This window comes from Oncorhynchus tshawytscha, linkage group LG14, assembly GCF_018296145.1.
Source record: "Oncorhynchus tshawytscha isolate Ot180627B linkage group LG14, Otsh_v2.0, whole genome shotgun sequence".
Taxonomy (NCBI): domain Eukaryota; kingdom Metazoa; phylum Chordata; class Actinopteri; order Salmoniformes; family Salmonidae; genus Oncorhynchus; species Oncorhynchus tshawytscha.
This window is the reverse complement of record NC_056442.1, coordinates 7,065,409-7,085,494: the sequence shown is the minus strand read 5'-3', so window position 1 is coordinate 7,085,494 and position 20,086 is coordinate 7,065,409. Positions and strand designations below refer to the sequence as shown.

General features: G+C 42.5%; 1 protein-coding gene across 1 annotated transcript; it reads left to right on the top strand.

The window, feature by feature from the left end:
* Window positions 1-1,170: 1,170 nt before the first annotated feature.
* LOC112266464 (ribose-phosphate pyrophosphokinase 2) lies at window positions 1,171-17,152 on the top strand. The gene is made up of 9 exons (XM_024443950.2): window positions 1,171-1,465; window positions 6,824-7,007; window positions 9,949-10,047; window positions 10,299-10,423; window positions 10,695-10,868; window positions 11,494-11,653; window positions 11,918-14,869; window positions 15,816-15,928; window positions 16,260-17,152. The coding sequence occupies exons 1-7, from the start codon at window positions 1,344-1,346 to the stop codon at window positions 12,008-12,010; spliced, it is 957 nt and encodes a 318-aa protein (XP_024299718.1). The 5' UTR covers window positions 1,171-1,343; the 3' UTR covers window positions 12,011-14,869; window positions 15,816-15,928; window positions 16,260-17,152.
* The last annotated feature ends 2,934 nt before the right edge of the window (window positions 17,153-20,086 follow it).

Below are 20,086 nucleotides of genomic sequence, written 5' to 3'. Positions count from 1 at the left end.
AGCGTGATGCTTCTCATGTGAGCATAGTGAGGGAGTGTATCACCAAGGCGTTGACAAAGGTTTCTGTGTGTGGATAAAAGAGGCACTTGAGGTATCATCTGACTACAATCTCAGAGTTAAATCAAGTTAAAACACACAGATCGAAAAGCCTTAAAGGGGGGGACGGGGGGGACGACTGTGAGGACATTTTGAAAGACCACAATCTGTAAGGGACCATTCCTTTCAAACTCTCTGGCCAATGTGCTTTTCAACCAACACCTGTAACTATTATGCCTTGATCCCACCAATAGTGTCATCATTTGGATATGTGTGCAACAAAAGTACAACCCTCACCTTCTGCTACCATTTCTGTTAAGCCGTCTACGCATACAGTTTGACGCACACGTTTGATAAGTCCAACATCTGCACCACACAGAATGCACTGCAAATGCCTCTGCAAGGCAAACGCAGCGTTACTTGGAATTGAATGTACTTCTGGTGTAACCAAAATGCAATGATGCTGTCGGTGTGATTGAGGCGTTAGTCAAGTCATAGTAGGCCTGATGTATATGTGGCAGGACAAGCAAATACATTATTATTTTTTAATGTCCAGTGCAGACAAAACACTTTTCCCCCCCGCTTTTGTATATATATTTCCACAGTATGAGGTTGGAATAATACTGTGAAATTGTGAAAATTATGATAATGTCATTTTAGTGTAAAAACTGTTTGAAAAGACCACCTGAAATGTCAGCCTGTTTTGGTGGGATGGGGTTTTGGTCTTCCAAATAGCATGGGACCATAACGTAAGATGCCAACCGCAGAAAAAACCCCACCTAAGAAGAAAGGCATCGATTTTGTCCAATGAGGAAGGGGATGGCAGCCGCAGAGAAATACTTGGGTTTGCAAGGTTGCAGGGGGTGTTGAGTAGGATTAGATAGGGTAAATAGTGGAATAGGGTGGTGTTTCTTTATCATTTTATTAAGGGCTAATAGTTGGTAGGATATTTTTCCTTTTCCCCGACTGTATAATACTGTATCACAAATCAATTTTATGTAGGTACGCCGTGAATAGCCTCATACTCCGGTACAATAGGTGGCAGTGCATGCACCTTAAATTGGATGCGAGCCGCCAAAACAATCCCAAATAATAAGAAGAAGAATCAGGAAGTGGCATTTCCGTTCTACCATGCGAACACGATTCTCACTTCCTTTTCAGTTTTAGGTCTCCTCTCGTGCTGATCTGCTATGCGTGGGCTACAACGATAATAAGTTAACTTGTTAGCTAACTTGCCCCTTGAGGGATAATTGTTGCATCCAAAATCTCCTACTCGCATAACCAAATTGCACAGAAATATTTAGGACATGCCGAACATCGTGCTTTTCAGCGGGAGCTCCCACCAAGACCTGTCACAAAAAGTGGCTGATCGCCTCGGACTGGAATTGGGGAAAGTGATAACGAAGAAATTCTCCAACCAAGAAACATGGTAGGTTTATTTTTTTTACTCATTTCTCGTCTGTCTTTAGATAGGTGCATGATTAGCTAATTTACCAGCTGCGTTAGCTGAGCTAGCCTAGCAAGCTCGCAGGCGCTGGACGTTAACTTACTGCAGCCTGGGTCATGCATGCACATGTGCGCAAGAGTAGTAAGTTTGCCAGCTATGCGAACGTCACTGAATAACACTAGCTTGCTGACGTTATTACATCAATGCCTAAATTGGCTAGTTAGTTATCTAGTTATGTAATCACATGGTCGCGCATGCTGGTGTTCATTGTTGAGTCGTAACTTTGAAAGATACATGCTAGTTAGTTTGCGAAAAGACTCACGTGACTTGATAATAGCCAACAGTTCGTGTAAACAGAACCAACTACCGCAGCAACAGAGAACAAGACCACGTTCAGTATGCAAACGTCTTGAAACGTTGCAGTTACAAAATGTAATGAAAATGAGTGATATCTGTGCAGGTAACCTAGTGGGTAAGAGGGTTGGGCCAGCGACCAAATAGCCGGCTGTTTGAATCCCCTAACCGACTAAGTGAAAAATCGGTCGATGTGCCCTAATTGTACCTTCAGAGAGCCTCTGCTAAAATGATGATTATTATTATTATTTTAATCTGTTTTTTAATCCGAATTGTTCCCATAATTGTTTGCCCTGCTGCCACCCCGTGTTCCTTCCCTGCCTACATTATGTCATGCACTTCATCCTAATTGTACCTGGTAAATTGCTCTGTTAAAATGATTCAAAAATAAAATGTTTTTCATTTATACATTTTCCTTACCTGATTTATTCCTATAATTGTTTGCCCTGCTGCCACCTTCAGTTCCCTTGTAGCCTAAATGATGTCACGCGCTTTTTAATTTTTTTATTTATTTTACCTTTGATTTAACCAGGCAAGTCAGTTAAGAACAAATTCTTATTTTCAATGACGGCATAGGAACAGTGGGTTAACTGCCTGTTCAGGGGCAGAACGACAGATTTGTACCTTGTCAGCTCGGGGATATGAACTTGCAAACTTTCGGTTACTAGTCCAAACGCTCTAACCACTAGGCAACCCTGCCGCCCCTTACTTAATCTAGGTTCATTTCCAGCCAGTAAGCAAACTGACCTAATTGTTCAGTAGAGATGGTAACTACATAAACCTGCGCTGGTGCATGTAGACGTTACAATACTTGCAATATGATGCAATGGGTGAGAGTGAGTTCACTGCACTGCCCCATGAACCAAGGTGAGCTAAGGTCTATTGATTTAGCCTAGCTACATTGTCCCCTATGTGCAATAGTGGGTTTTTGTCAGCTATATTAATACAATAATCTGCTTTAGCATTTTGTGGATACTTTTGGAGAAAGATTGGCCTGTTAAACAGCCACCACTAACATTGAGTGGCTGCTGCCAACACACTGACTCAACTCCAGCCACTTTAATAATGGGAATTGATGGGAAATGATGTAAAATATATCACTAGCCACTTTAAACAATGCTACCTAATATAATGTTTACATACCCTACATTATTCATCTCATATGTATATACTGTACTCTATATCATCTACTGCATCTTTATGTAATACATGTATCACTAGCCACTTTAACTATGCCACTTTGTTTACATGCTCATCTCATATGTATATACTGTACTCGATACCATCTACTGTATCTTGCCTATGCCGCTCTGTACCATCACTCATTCATATCTTTATGTACATATTCTTTATCCCCTTACACTTGTGTCTATAAGGTAGTAGTTTTGGAATTGTTAGCTAGATTACTTGTTGGTTATTACTGCATTGTCGGAACTAGAAGCACAAGCATTTCGCTACACTCGCATTAACATCTGCTAACCATGTGTATGTGACAAATAAAATTTGATTTGATAGTGGGACACCTATTAAATAAGATCTTATTGTGGGATGTCCTCCTTGCAAGGACATAGTGTTAATAACTATTAAGATCATTGCCGGGGATAGTTTTATACTCAGCTGGCCCCTCCCTAGATTTTGTGTTAAATGCTCTACACCAAAGCTTTCTCTGCATCTTACCTTGTTCTGAACACCTCCAAAACAAAGGTCATGTGGTTTGGTTGGAAGAATGCCCCTCTCCCAACCAGTGTGATTACTGCCTCTGAGGGTTTAGCGCTTGAGGTAGTCCCCTCATACAAGTACTTGGGAGTAAGGCTAGATGGTACATTGTCCTTCACTCAGCACATATCTTAGGTTAAATCTGGACATGGTTTCCTGTATTGTAATCACCCCTCTTTCCCCCAGCTGCCAAACAAACCCTGGTTCAGATAACTGTCCTACCTGTGCTAGATTACGGAGATGTGATTTTATAGATGGGCAGGTAAGGGTGCTCTCGAGCGGCTTGATATTCTTTACCATTCGACCATCCGATTTGCCACCAATTCTCCTTAGAGGACACATCACTGCACTCTATACTCTTCTGTAAACTGGTCATATCTGTATACTCGTCGCATGACCCATTGGTTGATGCTTATTTGTCAAATCCTCTTAGGCCTCACTCCCCCTCTTAGGCCTCACACCCCCTATCTGAGATATCTACTGCAGCCCTCATCCTCCACATACAACACCTGTTCTGCCAATCCTATTCTGTTAAAGGTCCACCAAGTGCACATCCCTGCGTCGCTTGTCTTTTCAGCTCGCTGCAGCTAGCGACTGGAACAAGCTGCAACAAACACTCAAACTGTCCAGTTTATCTCTTCATTCAAAGACTCAATCATGGGCACTCTTACTGACAGTTGTGACTGCTTCGTGTGATGTATTGTCGTCTCTACCTTGCCCTTGGTGCTGTTGTCTGTGCCCAATGTTTGTACCATGTTTTGTGTTGCTACCATGTTGTGTTGCTACAATGCTGTGTTGTCATAGGTCTCTCTATGTTGTGGTGTCTCTTGTCGTGTTATTTATTTTTCATCCCAGCCCCCGCAGGAGGCTGCCATTGTAAATAAGAATTTGTTCTTGACGGACTTGCCTAGTTAAATAAATAAAAAAGTATAAAACACACCGAGAATCTCACTGCCTATAGGTACTTAACACAGTGGGAGGCCGTTCCTTCTCTTGCAAGAACAAAAACAGAACCTGTAACTACGAACCTACTCATTCTACTTGTAGAATCGCAAGGCTCGTCAGTGGCCCTCAATTTGACTGAGCTAATCAGAGAGCACAACCCCCCGCGTGGGGAGCTAACAAAAAATATTTAAAAAAATAAGGGCATTTTCTCCGCACATCCATGGGTGAGCCAGTCGCACTTCATATTAGAGGTTGACCGATTATGATTTTTCAATAGCGAAACCGATTTATTGGAGACCAAAAAAAGCCAATAACCATTTTATATATATTTGTAATAATGACCATTATAACAATACTGAATGATCACTTTTTTATTTTAACGTAATATAATACATGCATAAAAATCTATTTAGTCTCAAATAAATAATGAAACAACATGTTCAATTTGGTTTAAATAATGCAAGAACACAGTGTTGGAGAAGAAAGTAAAAGTGCAATATGTGCCGTGTAAAGAATAGCTAACGTTTAAGTTCCTTGCTCAGAACATGAGAACATATGAAAGCTGGTGGTTCCTTTTTAACATGAGTCTTTAATAGTCACACTTAAGAAGTTTTAGGTTGTAGTTTATTATAGGAATTACAGGACTATTTCTCTCTCTACCGTTTGTATTTCATATACCTTTGACTATTGGATGTTCTTTATAGGCACTTTAGTATTGCCAGTGTAACAGTATAGCAACGACAACAGCCACCATCAAAGCAGCGTTACCCATGCAGAGCAAGGGGAACAACTACTAGAAGGCTCAGAGCGAGTGATGTTTGAAAAGCTATTAGCGCACGCTAACTAGCTAGCCATTTCACTTCGGTTACACCAGCCTCCTCTCTGGAGTTGATAGGCTTGAAGTCATAAACAGCGCAATGATTGACACACAAAGAGCTGCTGGCAAAATGCACAAAAGTGCTGTTTGAATGAATGTTTATGCGCCTGCTTCTGCCTACCACCGCTCAGTCAGATACTTAGATGCTTGTATACTCAGATTATATGCAACGCAGGACAAGCTAGATAATATCTAGTAATATCATCAACCATGTGTAGTTAACTAGTGATTATGATTGTTTTTTATAAGTTTAATGCTAGGTAGCAATTTACCTTGGCTTACTGCAAGGCAGTTAACCCACGCTCCTTATTTTCACATTTCATTATTTACTTGAGGCTAAATTGATTTTATTGATGTATTACATATAAGTGTTCATTCAGTATTGTTGTAATTGTCATTATTACAAATGAATAAATAAAAAATTGGCCGACGTAATCGGCTTTTTTGGTTCTCCAATCATCTGTATCGGCATTGAAAAATCGTAATCGGTCGACCTCTAGTTCTTAACTAATAACCTTTTATGTTTGGGGGGAGGTCAGGAACAGGTTTTTTAACTGGTTATCTTATTATTTCATCAAACAGTGCGCTTAAAGCATCAGACAAGCTCAGTGCATACTGTTGATTTTATTAACTTAGGGTGTGCTTATATATGGGAAAAATACGTTTTAAAAACCAATCGATTGGTTGAAAGAACACTCTCGGTCGATCACTTTTTTTTAATACTCTGACTGTCCTGGTCTGTACAGTAGCGGTGGGTCTCGTGTGTCTCCTCACGTCTTGCTTACGCTCTCCCCTTAGAACACAGATTCCCTCGTGCCTCCTCTTCTGGGTGGTTCAGATAGGTAGACCGACTGTTGCGTTAATTGCCTCTCTTGGTCAGATGTGAGCACATGACTCCAGCGGAGGTAAGGAAAGGGGGTTGTCCTGTCTGGAATGTTTCAGACGTTTCTTTTTTTACTTGTTTTGATGCCTGCAACTTGTGGAGGTGTGTGTGTGTACACTGATTCCCGGAAGTCTGCTTTTCCACACACACTTTCAAATGAGAGTTCTCATGTGAGTCTAGTTAGTCAACGTTAAGCTCGTTCCGGTCGCTCCAATTTACTGTACCAGACCTCCATCAGTCCTCCGCTTTTGGTGTGCAGTTATGATACTGTGTTGTTGGAAAGTGATTCTTGGTGCAGTATCTTTCATGAGTGAGTAGCAGTTGCCCTTTTTTCTAAGCATACCTTGTAGGGGGAGGGGAGATGGCCTAGTTGATAAAGGTCCTTGGTGAGAAGATTATGATCAGCCTTCTCTGTCAGGGTTTAGGAGCAATAGGAGGAGGGAGGAATGATCTTCTCTACCTCAGTGTGGAGGTGAGTGTGAGGTTCCGTGGTGGTGGTAAGAATTATGATCCTCATCCTTTCCTTAAGATGCCACTAAATAATAATGCCGCTTCTCTTGGTCAGCGTGGAGATTGGGGAGAGCGTGCGCGGCGAGGACGTCTACATTGTGCAGAGCGGCTGCGGCGAGATCAACGACAACCTGATGGAGCTGCTGATCATGATCAACGCGTGCAAGATCGCCTCGTCGTCCCGCGTCACCGCCGTCATCCCCTGCTTCCCCTACGCCCGGCAGGATAAAAAAGACAAGGTAAGCTTACCTTCCGGGCTGCTCCTAGGCACAAATAAGTCACGACTATGATTCACTGTGTGGTGTTCAGTATGTAGTGAAAAACGTAACATATTTACAGTACCAGTGAAAAGTTTGGACACGCCTACTCATTCAAGGGTTTTTATTTGTACTATTTTCTGTATTGTAGAATAATAGTGAAGACATCAAAACTATGAAATAACATATGGAATCATGTAGTAACCAACAAAGTGTTGAAGAATCTCAAATATATTTTGATTTGTTTAAGGTAGCCACCTTTGACAGGTTTGCACACTCTTGGCATTCTCTCAACCAGCTTCATGAGTTAGTCACCTGCCATTAATTTCAATTAACAGGTGTGCCTTGATAAACGTTAAATGGTGGAATTGATTTCCTTCCTACGTTGTGTTGTGACAAGGTAGGGGTGGTATACAGGCGATGGCTCTATTTGGTAAAAGACCAAGTCCATATTATGGCAAGAACAGCTCAAAATAAGCAAAGAGAAACGGCAGTCCGTCGTTACTTTAAGACATGAAGGTCAGTCAATCCGGAAAATGTCCAACTTCTAAAGTTTCTTCAAGTGCAGTTGCAAAAACCATCAAGCACTATGATGAAACTGGCTCTCATGAGGACTGAATAAATGCAAGTAACAGACACATCTCACAGTTCAAGTAACAGACACATCTCAACATCAACTGTTCAGAGGAGACTGTGTGAATCAGGCCTTCTTGGTCTAATTGCTGCAAAGAAACCACTACTAAGAAGAGACTTGCTTGGGCCAAGAAACACAAGCAATGGATATTAGAACCGTGGAAATCTGCCCTATTTTTAGATTTTTGGTTCCTACCACTGTGTTTTTGTGAGACCCAGAGTAGGTGAACGGATGATCTCTGCATGTATTGTTCCCACCGCGAAGCATGGAGGTGGTGTGGGGGTGCACACTTAACCAGCATGGCTACCACAGCATTCTGCACCAATATGCCATCCCATCTTGTTTACGCTTAGAGGGACTATAATTTGTTTTTCAACAGGACAGTGACCCAACACACCTCCAGGCTGTGTAAGGGCTATTTGACCAAGGAGAGTAATGGAGTGCTGCATCAGATGTCCTGGCCTCCACAATCACCCGACCTCAACCCAGTTGAGATGGTTTAGGATAAGTTGGGCCGCAGAGTGAGGGAAAAGCAGCCAACAAAGTGCTCAGCATATGTGGGAGCTCCAAGACTGTTGGAAAAGCATTCCGGGTGAAGCTGGTTGAGACGGCTAAGAGTGTACAAAGCTGTCATCAAGGCAAAGAGTAGCTACTTTGAGATTCTTCAGATGTGAATGTCATCCAATAACTTCTGTGTTACTACACAAAAAGCATATGAGAAATACAGCATCTACCAAATATACTGTCCTGTTTGAATCAGAGCATGGTTCATCACCCGACAACAATTAGGCCTGATTCTCGTTAACAGTTCGTGCTAATGTTACTTAACTGAAAGTTGACGTCAGGCATTCCAAGAGGGGAGAAAGGGTTCACAGACCACCGCTTATCTGGTAAATGATTGTCACACACTGTTCCAGTTAATAAAGTAACAACAGTTTCCTCATGTAGCAAGCCAGTTGTTCTGAGGCCTATCCAACATTCCACCGTTTCTCCTTCTTTCTCTCTCCATCAACCCAAAGACAGTGTATCAAGCACCAGTTACTATCGTGAGACCCTAAGCATGAGATTTCTTAACGTTTTGGAGCATATTTAACCTTTATTTAACTAGGCAAATCAGTCTAGAACAAATTCATATTTACAATGACGGCCTACTCCGGCCAAACCCGGACGACGCTGGGCCAATTGTGCGCCGCCCTATGGGACTCCCAATCACAGGCCGGATGTGATACAGCCTGGATTCGAACCAGGTACCGGTAAGGCACTGCACTGAGATGCAGTGCCTTAGACCGCTGCGCCACTCGGGAGCCCTGTTATGTTTTCTAACATGAAGGTCCCTCTCGCAGTGGCATACTGTTGCCCAGTGTCTCCCTGCTCCAGTACTCCAGTGTACCCCCAACAGCACACATTTTTCCTGTATCCCCGGGCTGACTTAACTGATTCAAGGTCATGTCTAGCAGGGATCCTGCTAATGTCAGTGACATAACTTTTTTGGCAGTTTAGCTAACCCTTTTCCTAACCTTACTTCAATGTTCCTAACCTGCTTTGAAAAGTCACTTCTGACATCAGGGGCATCCCATCTAGAAACCCTGATCCAACTCATTGAGGGCTTGATGATTAGTTGCATCAGGTGTGCATGTCTGGGCCTACAACAAAAATGTGTGCTGTAGGGGTTACTGGAGGACAAGTTGGGAAATACATCTGTAGCCTATACAAACACTCTGAACTACAAGTTCTAGAACAGGACATAACAGATTTCTGACAGAGGGTCTACTTACGTTTGTAAATCAAAGTTCAATACAAGAAGGATTTAGACGGTGTATGTTTGATTATACCAAATGATGGATGTTTAATACCACATGTTGGCCTATCACTGTTGTCCTTTCCCTGAGGCATGTTAAATCCACCTTGGAATGTGACCTAGTACAAAATTGAAACAAGTTGAAACAAGCATCTTTCCAGTTGAACTTGTGTGTGTGTGTGTAAATAAAGTAACCTGTGAGTTGTCCCCTGATTTGTCCCCTGAAACCAGAATCTCTACGGTCACCTTGTGCTGCTATTTGGCTACAGAGGGCTGTGTGTGCATTAACTGCAGAAGACTAAGATGTCTGTGTTGAACACGCGACAACCTGTAGCCAACAAGGATTGTGTTCCTTGTGGAGGAGCAGAGGATTTAGACTTCACTAGTTATTCAAGTCCAAGGCATTTTACTGTAGTACTACAATTGTTGCCATGCTGAATAATTCAATTGTGTGCTTCATTTGAAAGAGCCTGTAACTCCCTCTGTCCCAGAGTCGTGCTCCCATCTCAGCCAAGCTGGTGGCCAACATGCTGTCTGTAGCCGGCGCCGACCACATCATCACAATGGACCTCCACGCCTCGCAGATCCAGGTAGGCAGCGTCCAACACGTCACAGCAATGCAATTGCGGGGTGCAGTTTCCCCTGTCAATTTAAATGAAGTTATATTGAATTGAAACGACTAGTAGTAGTTGCTCAATTTTAGTTTCATTCAAAGTTATTGCAGTGAAGTTTGAAGTTGTCGCTATGTTTTTGCTCAATATTGGGCTAATCGGAGAGGCTGTATATTATTATGTTAAAGGGGAAATGTTTTAAACTTTTTCTCATCTCTCTCTCTCTGTAGGGATTCTTCGACATCGCCGTGGACAACCTGTATGCAGAGCCCGCGGTCCTCCAGTGGATCCGGGAGAACATTCCAGAGTGGAAGAACAGCTGCATTGTGTCCCCTGACGCTGGAGGAGCCAAACGGTAATAACCAATTCCATGTGGCAGGGTCACATGAACCAGGTACGGCTGGTCCTGAGGTCTTCAACAATGTGGAACACCTATGGGGAAAGTCAGAAATGTTTGGACCTGTTCATCTCTCCCTTGTTTAACCTTTCATTGGGGTTTGTTTGTACTTGTCCATCTTCGAGATGAGTTATGCTCAACTTCTGGAGGTCATGCGAATGAGATGCTATTTCAGCTGAGCGCTGACATGCATATCTCATATTTCTTTGTTTTAAATTCCTGTATCCAGAGTGACCTCCATCGCTGACCGTCTGAATGTGGAGTTTGCCCTCATCCACAAGGAGAGGAAGAAGGCCAACGAGGTGGACCGCATGGTCCTGGTCGGAGACGTGAAGGACCGCGTGGCCATCTTGGTCGATGACATGGCCGACACCTGCGGTACCATCTGCAAAGCTGCTGAGAAGTGAGCGACCACACGTGTGTGTATGTGTGTGTGTATACACTCACACAGCTCCTAATAGCCCCAAAGTTATTCTACCGTGGCCTTGATCTAGTTTATTTGTGTTTGGCTTGTGGTGTCAATACAAGTCAGTATTTATAGATGGTTGCTATGTAGTCTCATCTGTTGAGCATCCGTTGATCTCAAATCACCGTATTGGTATTGAACCACTGTATCAAACCTAATGAGATAGATTATGTAGAGGGTGAGGGGTGATGTGGAGACTCAAAATCCACTCAGGGTTTTTTTCTGCATCAGAATGGGGGCTTGCCCAAATGTAGAAGCCCTGCTGTTTGCTGCAGTTACAAAACGTAGCTGTTTTTAAAGCAAGTTTTCTGCTATTTTTATTTTACTGTTTGAAAAGGGGAAAAAACCTGGAAGTCATTATCGTTTGTTCCAGTCTCAACCATGGCTCCCGTTTCATTGTCTCTCTGAAACTCTTCAACATTTCACTCTTCTATTTGATGCTTGTGCATATTTCATTGTTCTACTTTGCTCATATGCATTATTTTATCTGACTTTCAAATGCAGTTTCCATATTACTATTATCACATAGTTTTTTTATATTACACCACTCATATCTCTCTAGATTGATTGATGCCGGTGCGATCAAGGTCTATGCTATCCTCACGCACGGCATATTTTCCGGTCCGGCCATCACGCGCATCAACGATGCTCCCTTCGAGGCCGTGGTGGTCACCAACACCATCCCCCAGGAGGAGAAGATGAAGTCGTGCCCAAAGATACAGGTACCCACTGTCCAGATGGGCACTTCCTGTTTACTCACACGTCCTGGTACCTTTTAGCCAATGAGGTTTGAGGAATCCCTTTGTTGATACATGCAGCATTTTGCCTCTCCCATGTCTCGAAACTGTAGCTTGCTGCTGTTAGAGCTAACCATTCTAACCAGGATTGATTGGCTGCCCTATAGGTTGCCTGACCTGAGGCACTGGTTGATGGCGGTCTGCTATAGAGATGTATCTATTATGTTGTATTTCTATGGTCTCCACCAGATCATAGATATAGCCATGATCCTGGCCGAGGCGATCAGGAGAACCCACAACGGCGAGTCGGTGTCCTACCTCTTCAGCCACGTTCCCTTGTAAAGGATGGCCACGAGCAGAGGCCACAGCAGCCATTTCCTCTCCTCATGGTCCAATCAGCTCGCACCTTCAATGACCCCCGCCCTCCCGGAAGTCCTTAAACCCTGACGGTTGGGGCCAATTCCACGTGACCGATTCCCGAAGGCCACGCCCACTTTCCCAGCTCCGTTGTTCTGTGTGGAGACCCAAGAAAGAGTATCACCTCCTCTGAGACCAGCAAGTTTCTATTTATGCGTATTACCATGTTAACATTTCCTTACTGTGTTTGTTTCAATATCATGCTTTGCCAGCCTTGCCACCCAAGGGATCTGGCTGTCGTTTTAACCGAAGGTCCATTGCCTAACGATGTTCCTGTTTGTTTTACCTCATTTTCCTTCCATTTCACTATAAATGAAAGCATTCCATTGTGTGATGTCACTTCTTGATTCATCTGACTGTTCTAACCTGCTCCGTGGAGAATCTGCAACGCTGTTGGTTTTAGAGGCACCTTTGTTTCATCAATACACGCCGATTACCAAATACCAGGGTCTTATTCACTAGACTAAAAACGGTAGCAAATGGGGAGGGACTATCTGTACAATAAGAAATGCCTGTCTTCATTTTCTGTTGTGGGATTTTTTGCTACGGTGTGTGCTAATCAATGCCACCAAGGGTTGTTTAGTTATCAACAGCTGATTTGTTTTTGATTTCTTTAACCAGCAACATTTTGGTTAGTGTGGGACTTTTTTTCTCAAAAAAATCTGGAGTAGAGGCTGTATTTGTTCAACCAACAAATAGATTCCTACATAATGTTTAAGCATCTAGCATTGTCTTCTTAACGTCCCAATATTGTATCATGGAATTCAATTTGAGATATGAGGGAGACCGTTGTAAGCATTTCCACAATTTCTGGCATTCTAGTTAAAACATTATTTCATTAGTGCCACGTAACAAGGCCAAATCTGATTTGCCATTTTAGTTTCCTTCATTTAGTATGCCCCTGGTGGTGCACTCCCTCTTGTGACGGACTGGTGTCATTGCAGGGCCTCATGCTCACTTTCGTATTTCTGATTTACCATCTTGAAGTTGCTCATTTACTAAAACTCCAACACCACTACTAATCTCCTGCTGCCCAGTTTTTCAAAAGTTATATTTTCAGATTTCGGCAATCGGATAGGATGAAATTAATAGAACGGGTATCCAAATTCAAGTCAATGATACACCCGTTGTATTTATGTCAATTTAATCCGATTGCTGAAATCCGATCCGATAACTTGGAACAACTGGGGACAGTACCTCCTATATATCAAGTTTATCCATCTTCTCAAAGGGTGATTGGTCGAAGAACCCACACCCATAAGGTCATGAAGTATAAAAATTATACTTTCCTCGTGTCTTGAATGTTTTTTTTGTTTTTTTCCCAAGTATTAGTTGAGAAAAAAGTTCTAATGTATGAGTAACTCCTCTGCGTTCATTTTCTCCTGTTGTACGGTGAGTGTGCGCCAAAGGCAGTCTTCAGAATGAATTAGCGGATGGGTTGAAAACTGCTGGTGGACAGGCAGCCACATGTTTTTTTTTTTTTTTTTTTTACACCACCAGGGTTTTCATTGACAATAAAAACTTTGACAATGACATTACGTAATGCTGACTGTCTCTTCTTTGACCTTTGGTTACTGAGGATCCTCAGATGAATTGTTAGACAGTACACTGTTATTTTCCCTATGGGGGGGGGGTTGTGTGATCCCATTGGAAGATGTGAGTAATTAGGTGACCATTTGAGGAGCATGTGTTGCTACTCATTGCACCATAATCTTATTGCAGTGCCATGTGAGAGCAAGGACCTTGGTTGAATTAATGTTTGTCAATTGCAGGTCTTTAGGAAGGCAAGTTCACCAAACTGGGCGTGCAACACTACCGCCCAAGCACCATCTAGGATCAGGTCCTCCCTGACCATGTAATCTTATTAATTGTGATCTAAAAGGCTAAACTGGTACTAGATCAGCACTCCTAGTCTGAGACTCTTTGCCCTGGACTCCCATCCAAGGACCAACCAGAACGAATATCCTTGTTTAGGCTCAGACTGAGACAACTGCCAACACGGGGATGCTTGTTGGTGTGGCTGATGGCTACAGACATATATATATATATAGTATGTGTGTGTGTATATAATATATATATGCCTACTACCCTGACGGTCATTTTTTATTCCTTAGTGATGGATCGTGGCTGATGAAAAGATCCATAGCTGGCGTCCACGTGCTTATTAGGTATTTAATCTGAACCAGGCCAAACTATCACGTAACCATAACAACATACTTCACAAAGGATCATCAGGTGAAAATAAGACACAAGTGCTATTAGATAGTTGCAATAATTAACAATAGATACAATTTGCCAGTGGGAATAATCATATGCGTTTGTTCATATAGAAACTACTGGATCGAACAGAGTTAATAGAAGGGACATGTTTTTTTTCTCTCTTTTAGAAATCAAAGGGTGTAAGAAAGTCACATGATAATGGTGATAAATACAGTATGTGATACCTCAATTTTCCGACAGGTGGCGTCTTGTGCATACTTCTCTGTGGTGCCTGAAACTCGGTGAATAAAGTGATTAAAAACACATCTGTGAAATTTTGGACACGTATCACGTCTCCATAATTTGTTCAAATTCCCGCGTTGAAAAATGAGGTTCACATGTTGTATTCTAATTTTAATATAGCATATATTTAATTTCCAAATCGCTCCTGGATGGAAGCTGTGTGATGACGTCAAACTCATTTGCATATTGCTCAGTATATCTCCTATGCTTGCGCAAAGGCGGGACACACTGCTGCAACGCGAAGCCTGGAGAAGTACAATTAGTCAATCAGTCCCAACTTTGGTAAGCACTGATATTCATATTAACTTTATGGTATTGGTCATATAAAAGTAGGATGCCTGATATCTGCTGAAATGCTGCCAGAATAGTGTAACTAACCTGAATTTATCCTTGCGAGAACATTCTAACCTGTACCATGCCAAGGACAAAAGGTGCGACTAGAAATATGTTTGGATGGGTGCAACCTCTTTTTTTGAAAGAAACATCTAACTAGTAAAATAGAAACGACTGGATATGTGTTCTATTTGAGGTTCGTTGTGTAACACTAGCCATATCAGTCTATATCCTTTGTTCAGATTGTTTGTGGTGGCGATAGGCTACACTCAATTGTCTAAGTCATGCGTAATAACATTTGAAATGTGCCTTTTAGATCGTATGTTATGACACGTATAGTCATGAATGGGCCTATTTGAGGGAGTCGCGGTACAATTTGGGAGCCCATCTTCGAAGGTAAAGCGGGTCTGGGCGGTGGTTCTCCAGATTGCGCTGCCCAAGGGAGAGGCGAGTCTTAGACCAAACATGTGGAATTGACGTCTGATCCGCATTGTAGACAAATATTTTTTAAATGCATATAGTATGCAGTATCTTGATACTTTAACCATTGATTTGAACGCATAGTTGGTTATGTGTGGCCAACCGCTTTTTCTCTTTTCGGCGTTCTCAACATGGGAACGCGTATTGTTATGTAAATGTTCATTTTGGGGAATATTAGGCGCCATTCATTGTGGGGTGCGGTTTTGTGCCCCTGTGTGTGACATGGTCCCTAAATTGGGTAACGGGATGTGAGGCAAATTGCACCAGGCTCTGCTTGAGGCGAACAAAAGAATTGCAGGCGCACTACTTGCACGTTTTGGTCACGTCCCTAGTTGCGCACTTGAGGAAAAGATATTGTGGCTGCAGTACTGTCTGCGCATATGTTTAATTAAAACAATGCTTCTCGTTTTGACAGATTCTTCGCAATCATGTCTGACAAGCCAAATCTCGAGGAGGTCGCCAGCTTCGACAAGACCAAACTGAAAAAGACCGAAACGCAGGAGAAGAATCCGCTGCCGACTAAAGAAAGTAAGGATGCAGACATTTATGCAATCGTCTGACATTATGATATGACACATGAATACTATATTAAAAATAAAATCCACGTTATTTCGATGAAATTGTTGAACCAATGTCTGCCCAGTGGGATGCATCATCAGAAGGCTACTGTAGGCCTACGGGTACTCCTATAGAATATAATCCTACCTTTTCAATATTAACATTGTGTGTCTAAGCTACGCTACAGTAGACATGACAGGCCTAGGGTAAGTGAAAGACCATTTATGCCTCAAGGGTGTTGCCAGTGAGATTCTCATCACTGTTTTTTTATCTCTCTGTCTCACTCTCTCACTGTTCCCAGCCATTGAACAGGAGAAGCAGGCGTCGTGAAGACCATCCCTCCGTCATGCACTGTACACCCCCTCCTCCTGCATTGCCTTCTTTTCACTCACTTCTTTTTAGCTGTATAACTTGTCAAGAAAAAACCGACCAACAACACAAAGCTGCACTGCGATGGATGACCATCCATGTCCAGGAGCTGACCCCGCCCCTCCTACCACCTCCACCAATAGAGGAGCAGGCCCTCGCCTAGCCAGGCCAGGAATGAGGAAGTACTACCAACCAACCAGGGGCGGTACGGTGAACGGTACCAAAGTTGTCGGGTGTGGTGTCCAAACATCAACACGGGGTAGAGAGGGCTACAGGATGTGGGCGTGGCCTTGGATCTAGGAAGTTGCGTCTCTCGTTCGACATCCTATTTCCTGTGTGGCCTCTTGTCGACCTGGTAACACACGCCCCAACGGTCTCCGGCTTTTTATATTTTAGTTTCGGAAAAATGCAAAATCTTTTTTTTGTTTTTACACTGGTAATATGATTAACATACCCATCGGTTAATACAAGTTTTCTGTCAGATATTTTTTTATCGAACCAAGGATGAAAAAACATAATCCATCTAGTCTTGGGAGATACTCGTGTGGACTTTATTTACGTCGATGTTTTTAAAACGTTTATTGTACGGTGACCTTTTTTATCGATGTGATTTGGGAAAGCTTTTTGTGTTGCACCCTGTCTCTGAATTGTTTAATATTGTAAGGAAAAAAGATCATTACTGGAAATTAATTCCATGTGTTCTGCAGTCGATCAAATTATTTGGAGTTTTCTAAATTCCCAGCAGTCATGTTAATCTACCACATACCATTACCAAGAATGGAAACAGTGAAATGTTGTAATAAAAAAACAATTTGTTTCTATGAAGTGAATTGCGACATGCTTTCTTTATCCATGCATTTTTTTAAAACTTAGTGGACCACCCACGTTCTGTATGTGTCAACTAAGGCCAAATCTCTGGTCTGCCGACTAACCCACATTTCGTGCTCTACACAACCCATGGGCGATGACCCTTGAACCTGCAAGGCTATGAGGCTGTTTGCACTGGGAAAATCCACTCAAAAACCACAATATTTTGATTGATGTATTTTACAAATAGAACTAGGCAAGTCAGTTAACAACAAATTGTTAATTACAATGACGGCCTACTAGGGAGCAGGTTAACAGCCCTGTTCAGGGGGCAGAACAACACATTTTTACTTTTGACAGCTCGGGGATTCGATCCAACAACCTTTCGGTTACTGGCCAATGCTTTAACCACTAGGTTACCTGCTGCCCCAATATCTTTGGGTATTTTACTCATTAGTCCACTGTTGATACAGTCCCAACATTTTTATCATGTCAGCAGTCAAGTTTTCAAAATGAATCAATGTGATGATGTGGCAGGTGACACTTTGCTTCTCTAAAATCCTATATCTGGAAAACTTGACTGCTGACATGCAACATATTTGGGACTATCAACAGTGAACTAATACACATCTTTTTTGAAAGAGAGTTTTGAGTAAATGTACCCTTTTTAAAGGCATATCCAGGACATTTCAATTAAGAATGCAGTACTCCATTTCTAGAAAGATCCATGATGATTAAGGCCTTTTATGACCTGTTTATTGGGGAATAAGACATCTCAGACTCGGCATTGATTATTACACACATTCAGTATCAGCTCAGTCATTGTAGACACTTAGTTGAGTGGGAAAAAGGAGTGGCTGCGTTCATATCTACTGTTATTCATGAAAGACAACAGAACAAGTGTGTACGGATGTACAAATATCTGTGGCACAGTGTAGATGTAAACTCTTGACAGAAGACTATTTTTAAACGTTCAAAGAAATATAATAAGCTCATAATAAACGTGAGTAAGATTCACCTCTCAATTAGATTTTGTATGAGTTAGCAGTTCTTTGTCCTCGGTGGGGTCAATAGGGTGTTGCCTCTCTAAGTTGGGGATTTATTCAGCCCAACTCCCTTCAGCTTGAATTAGTGTTCCCCTGCAAAGCCTAATGGTATTATCATGACATCAGACACTCCACTTCCTGGAGATGGACAGACCGATGACAAACATACTCACCTCCATCCATACACAACCCAGGCCTGTTCCACTTCCTTATCAATATAAAAAAGACAAGTTGCGGATTGGGCCTTTAATGATGACACTGTTCATATTGTATGTTGCGACTGCAATCAATTACGATGACTGAAAATAATGAAATCTTGAGATGAATACTGCAGTCCACTCTGTTGACATCTCTGTCCATCGGCCATATGCTAGTGACAAGAGAAAGAACACTGAGTACTGTATAAGGATTTCAATCCAGTCCTCATTCCGGCCTGCAGTGTCCACAAAATATGTCCAAGACCTAACAGTAGGTTAATCACACGTCAGTGTAAGTAGATTGATGTTAAATCAGTTACTCTTAATAAGGCATTAATCTGCTGCCCGGGCTGGACAAGGCTGACGACTCTTGAGACAGTCCGAGAGAGAGAGAGTAGGCCAGGGCCACAGCCTCATTCACACGCCTCACGCTGCTCACATGCATGGGCACCGTGACCTCCCTGGATTAACCCCATAACTAACTAACTCTCTCTCTCTCTGTCTCTCTCTCTCTCTCTCTCTCTCTCTGTGTGTCTCTCTGTCTCTCTCTGTCTCTCTCTCTTGTTCGTAGTCACCAACTGACCAACCCTATTGAAGGACATTATTTACCAAGATGAATGTACTGTATTATAATCTCGAAGTAATATTAGCAATCCAATAGTGTGGTGACTCACATCTTATGTCTCAGTATGTGGATATGTGATGTGCCTATGTGCATTTGGGCCGTGCATAATGAGGTGGGGGCGGAAAGGGGACAGGGCTGTGCATCGGGCCAGATGTGTCACCAGGGTGACTGAGGACGGGGCCGGGATGACCTACCCCATAACCCATGGTAACAACTGCATGGGACTGCTGCTGAGTAATTTCTTGGTTTGTTACTCTGATGCTTGTTGTGGATGATCACAGTGTCCTACCAAGCACTTTCCATGGGATTGCAGTCTAAATAGAAAACCTTTATTGTTATTTCTGCCCATTTTAAAGCCACAATCTGGACTTATGTTTCATTCCAACTGCAGTCAATGGGTTGGCTAGTCCTATATCTTTCATTGAAATGATCATTGAACAGCAGAAAATATCCCATATTGTTAATTTAAAGAGTTCTGTTAGAAAGAAATACACAGACAAACATTTAGGGGCGCCCATCTAGAACGAGCTCATTCCATCTCTTAAATTCATCCCTCTCTCCACTGTGGATTTTGAAATCTGTGACCTCCTCCTTGGGTCCAGTTCCACAGAAGTCATCTATTGTTTGAAACTGGGCACAGATAGAGCGATGGCCACATTCACTGATGGATTGATAGATTGATTCATTAATGGTCCCTGTACAATCATTCCTTCCCCGGCTGCAGACATACCCTGCAGAGGCCAATGGAAGGCCGGTTAGCTCTTCACAGGCGGTTGCACAAGGTTGGTGCTCTTTAATGTCCGGGACAGCGGGCACTAAATAGATAAATGAAGATGGGTGTAAGAGTGGGTGTCGATGCTCGGCAGCACAAGCGAACAGCACCCGCTGCTCTCTCTCTCTCAAGAGCAGTGTTGTTGTGCCATAGGCAGGCATAGCAACTTATTGGGGACTGTAGATGGTATGTACGCTACAGAATATGATTGTAGATGGTGTGCAATAAAATGTGTTCAACTATGTCATATCATTGTGACATATTTGGCTGATTTGTGTTTACTAGCATTGACATGCTCCATTGAGATAATGA

Bases quoted from the DNA above. Each gene is read 5' to 3' on its own strand.
- LOC112266464 (XM_024443950.2), top strand. From the start codon at position 1,344: ATGCCGAACATCGTGCTTTTCAGCGGGAGCTCCCACCAAGACCTGTCA. The intron at 1,466-6,823 runs GTAGGTTTATTT...TCTCTTGGTCAG, and splicing joins TTCTCCAACCAAGAAACATG to CGTGGAGATTGGGGAGAGCG. The intron at 10,869-11,493 runs GTGAGCGACCAC...ATATCTCTCTAG, and splicing joins ATCTGCAAAGCTGCTGAGAA to ATTGATTGATGCCGGTGCGA.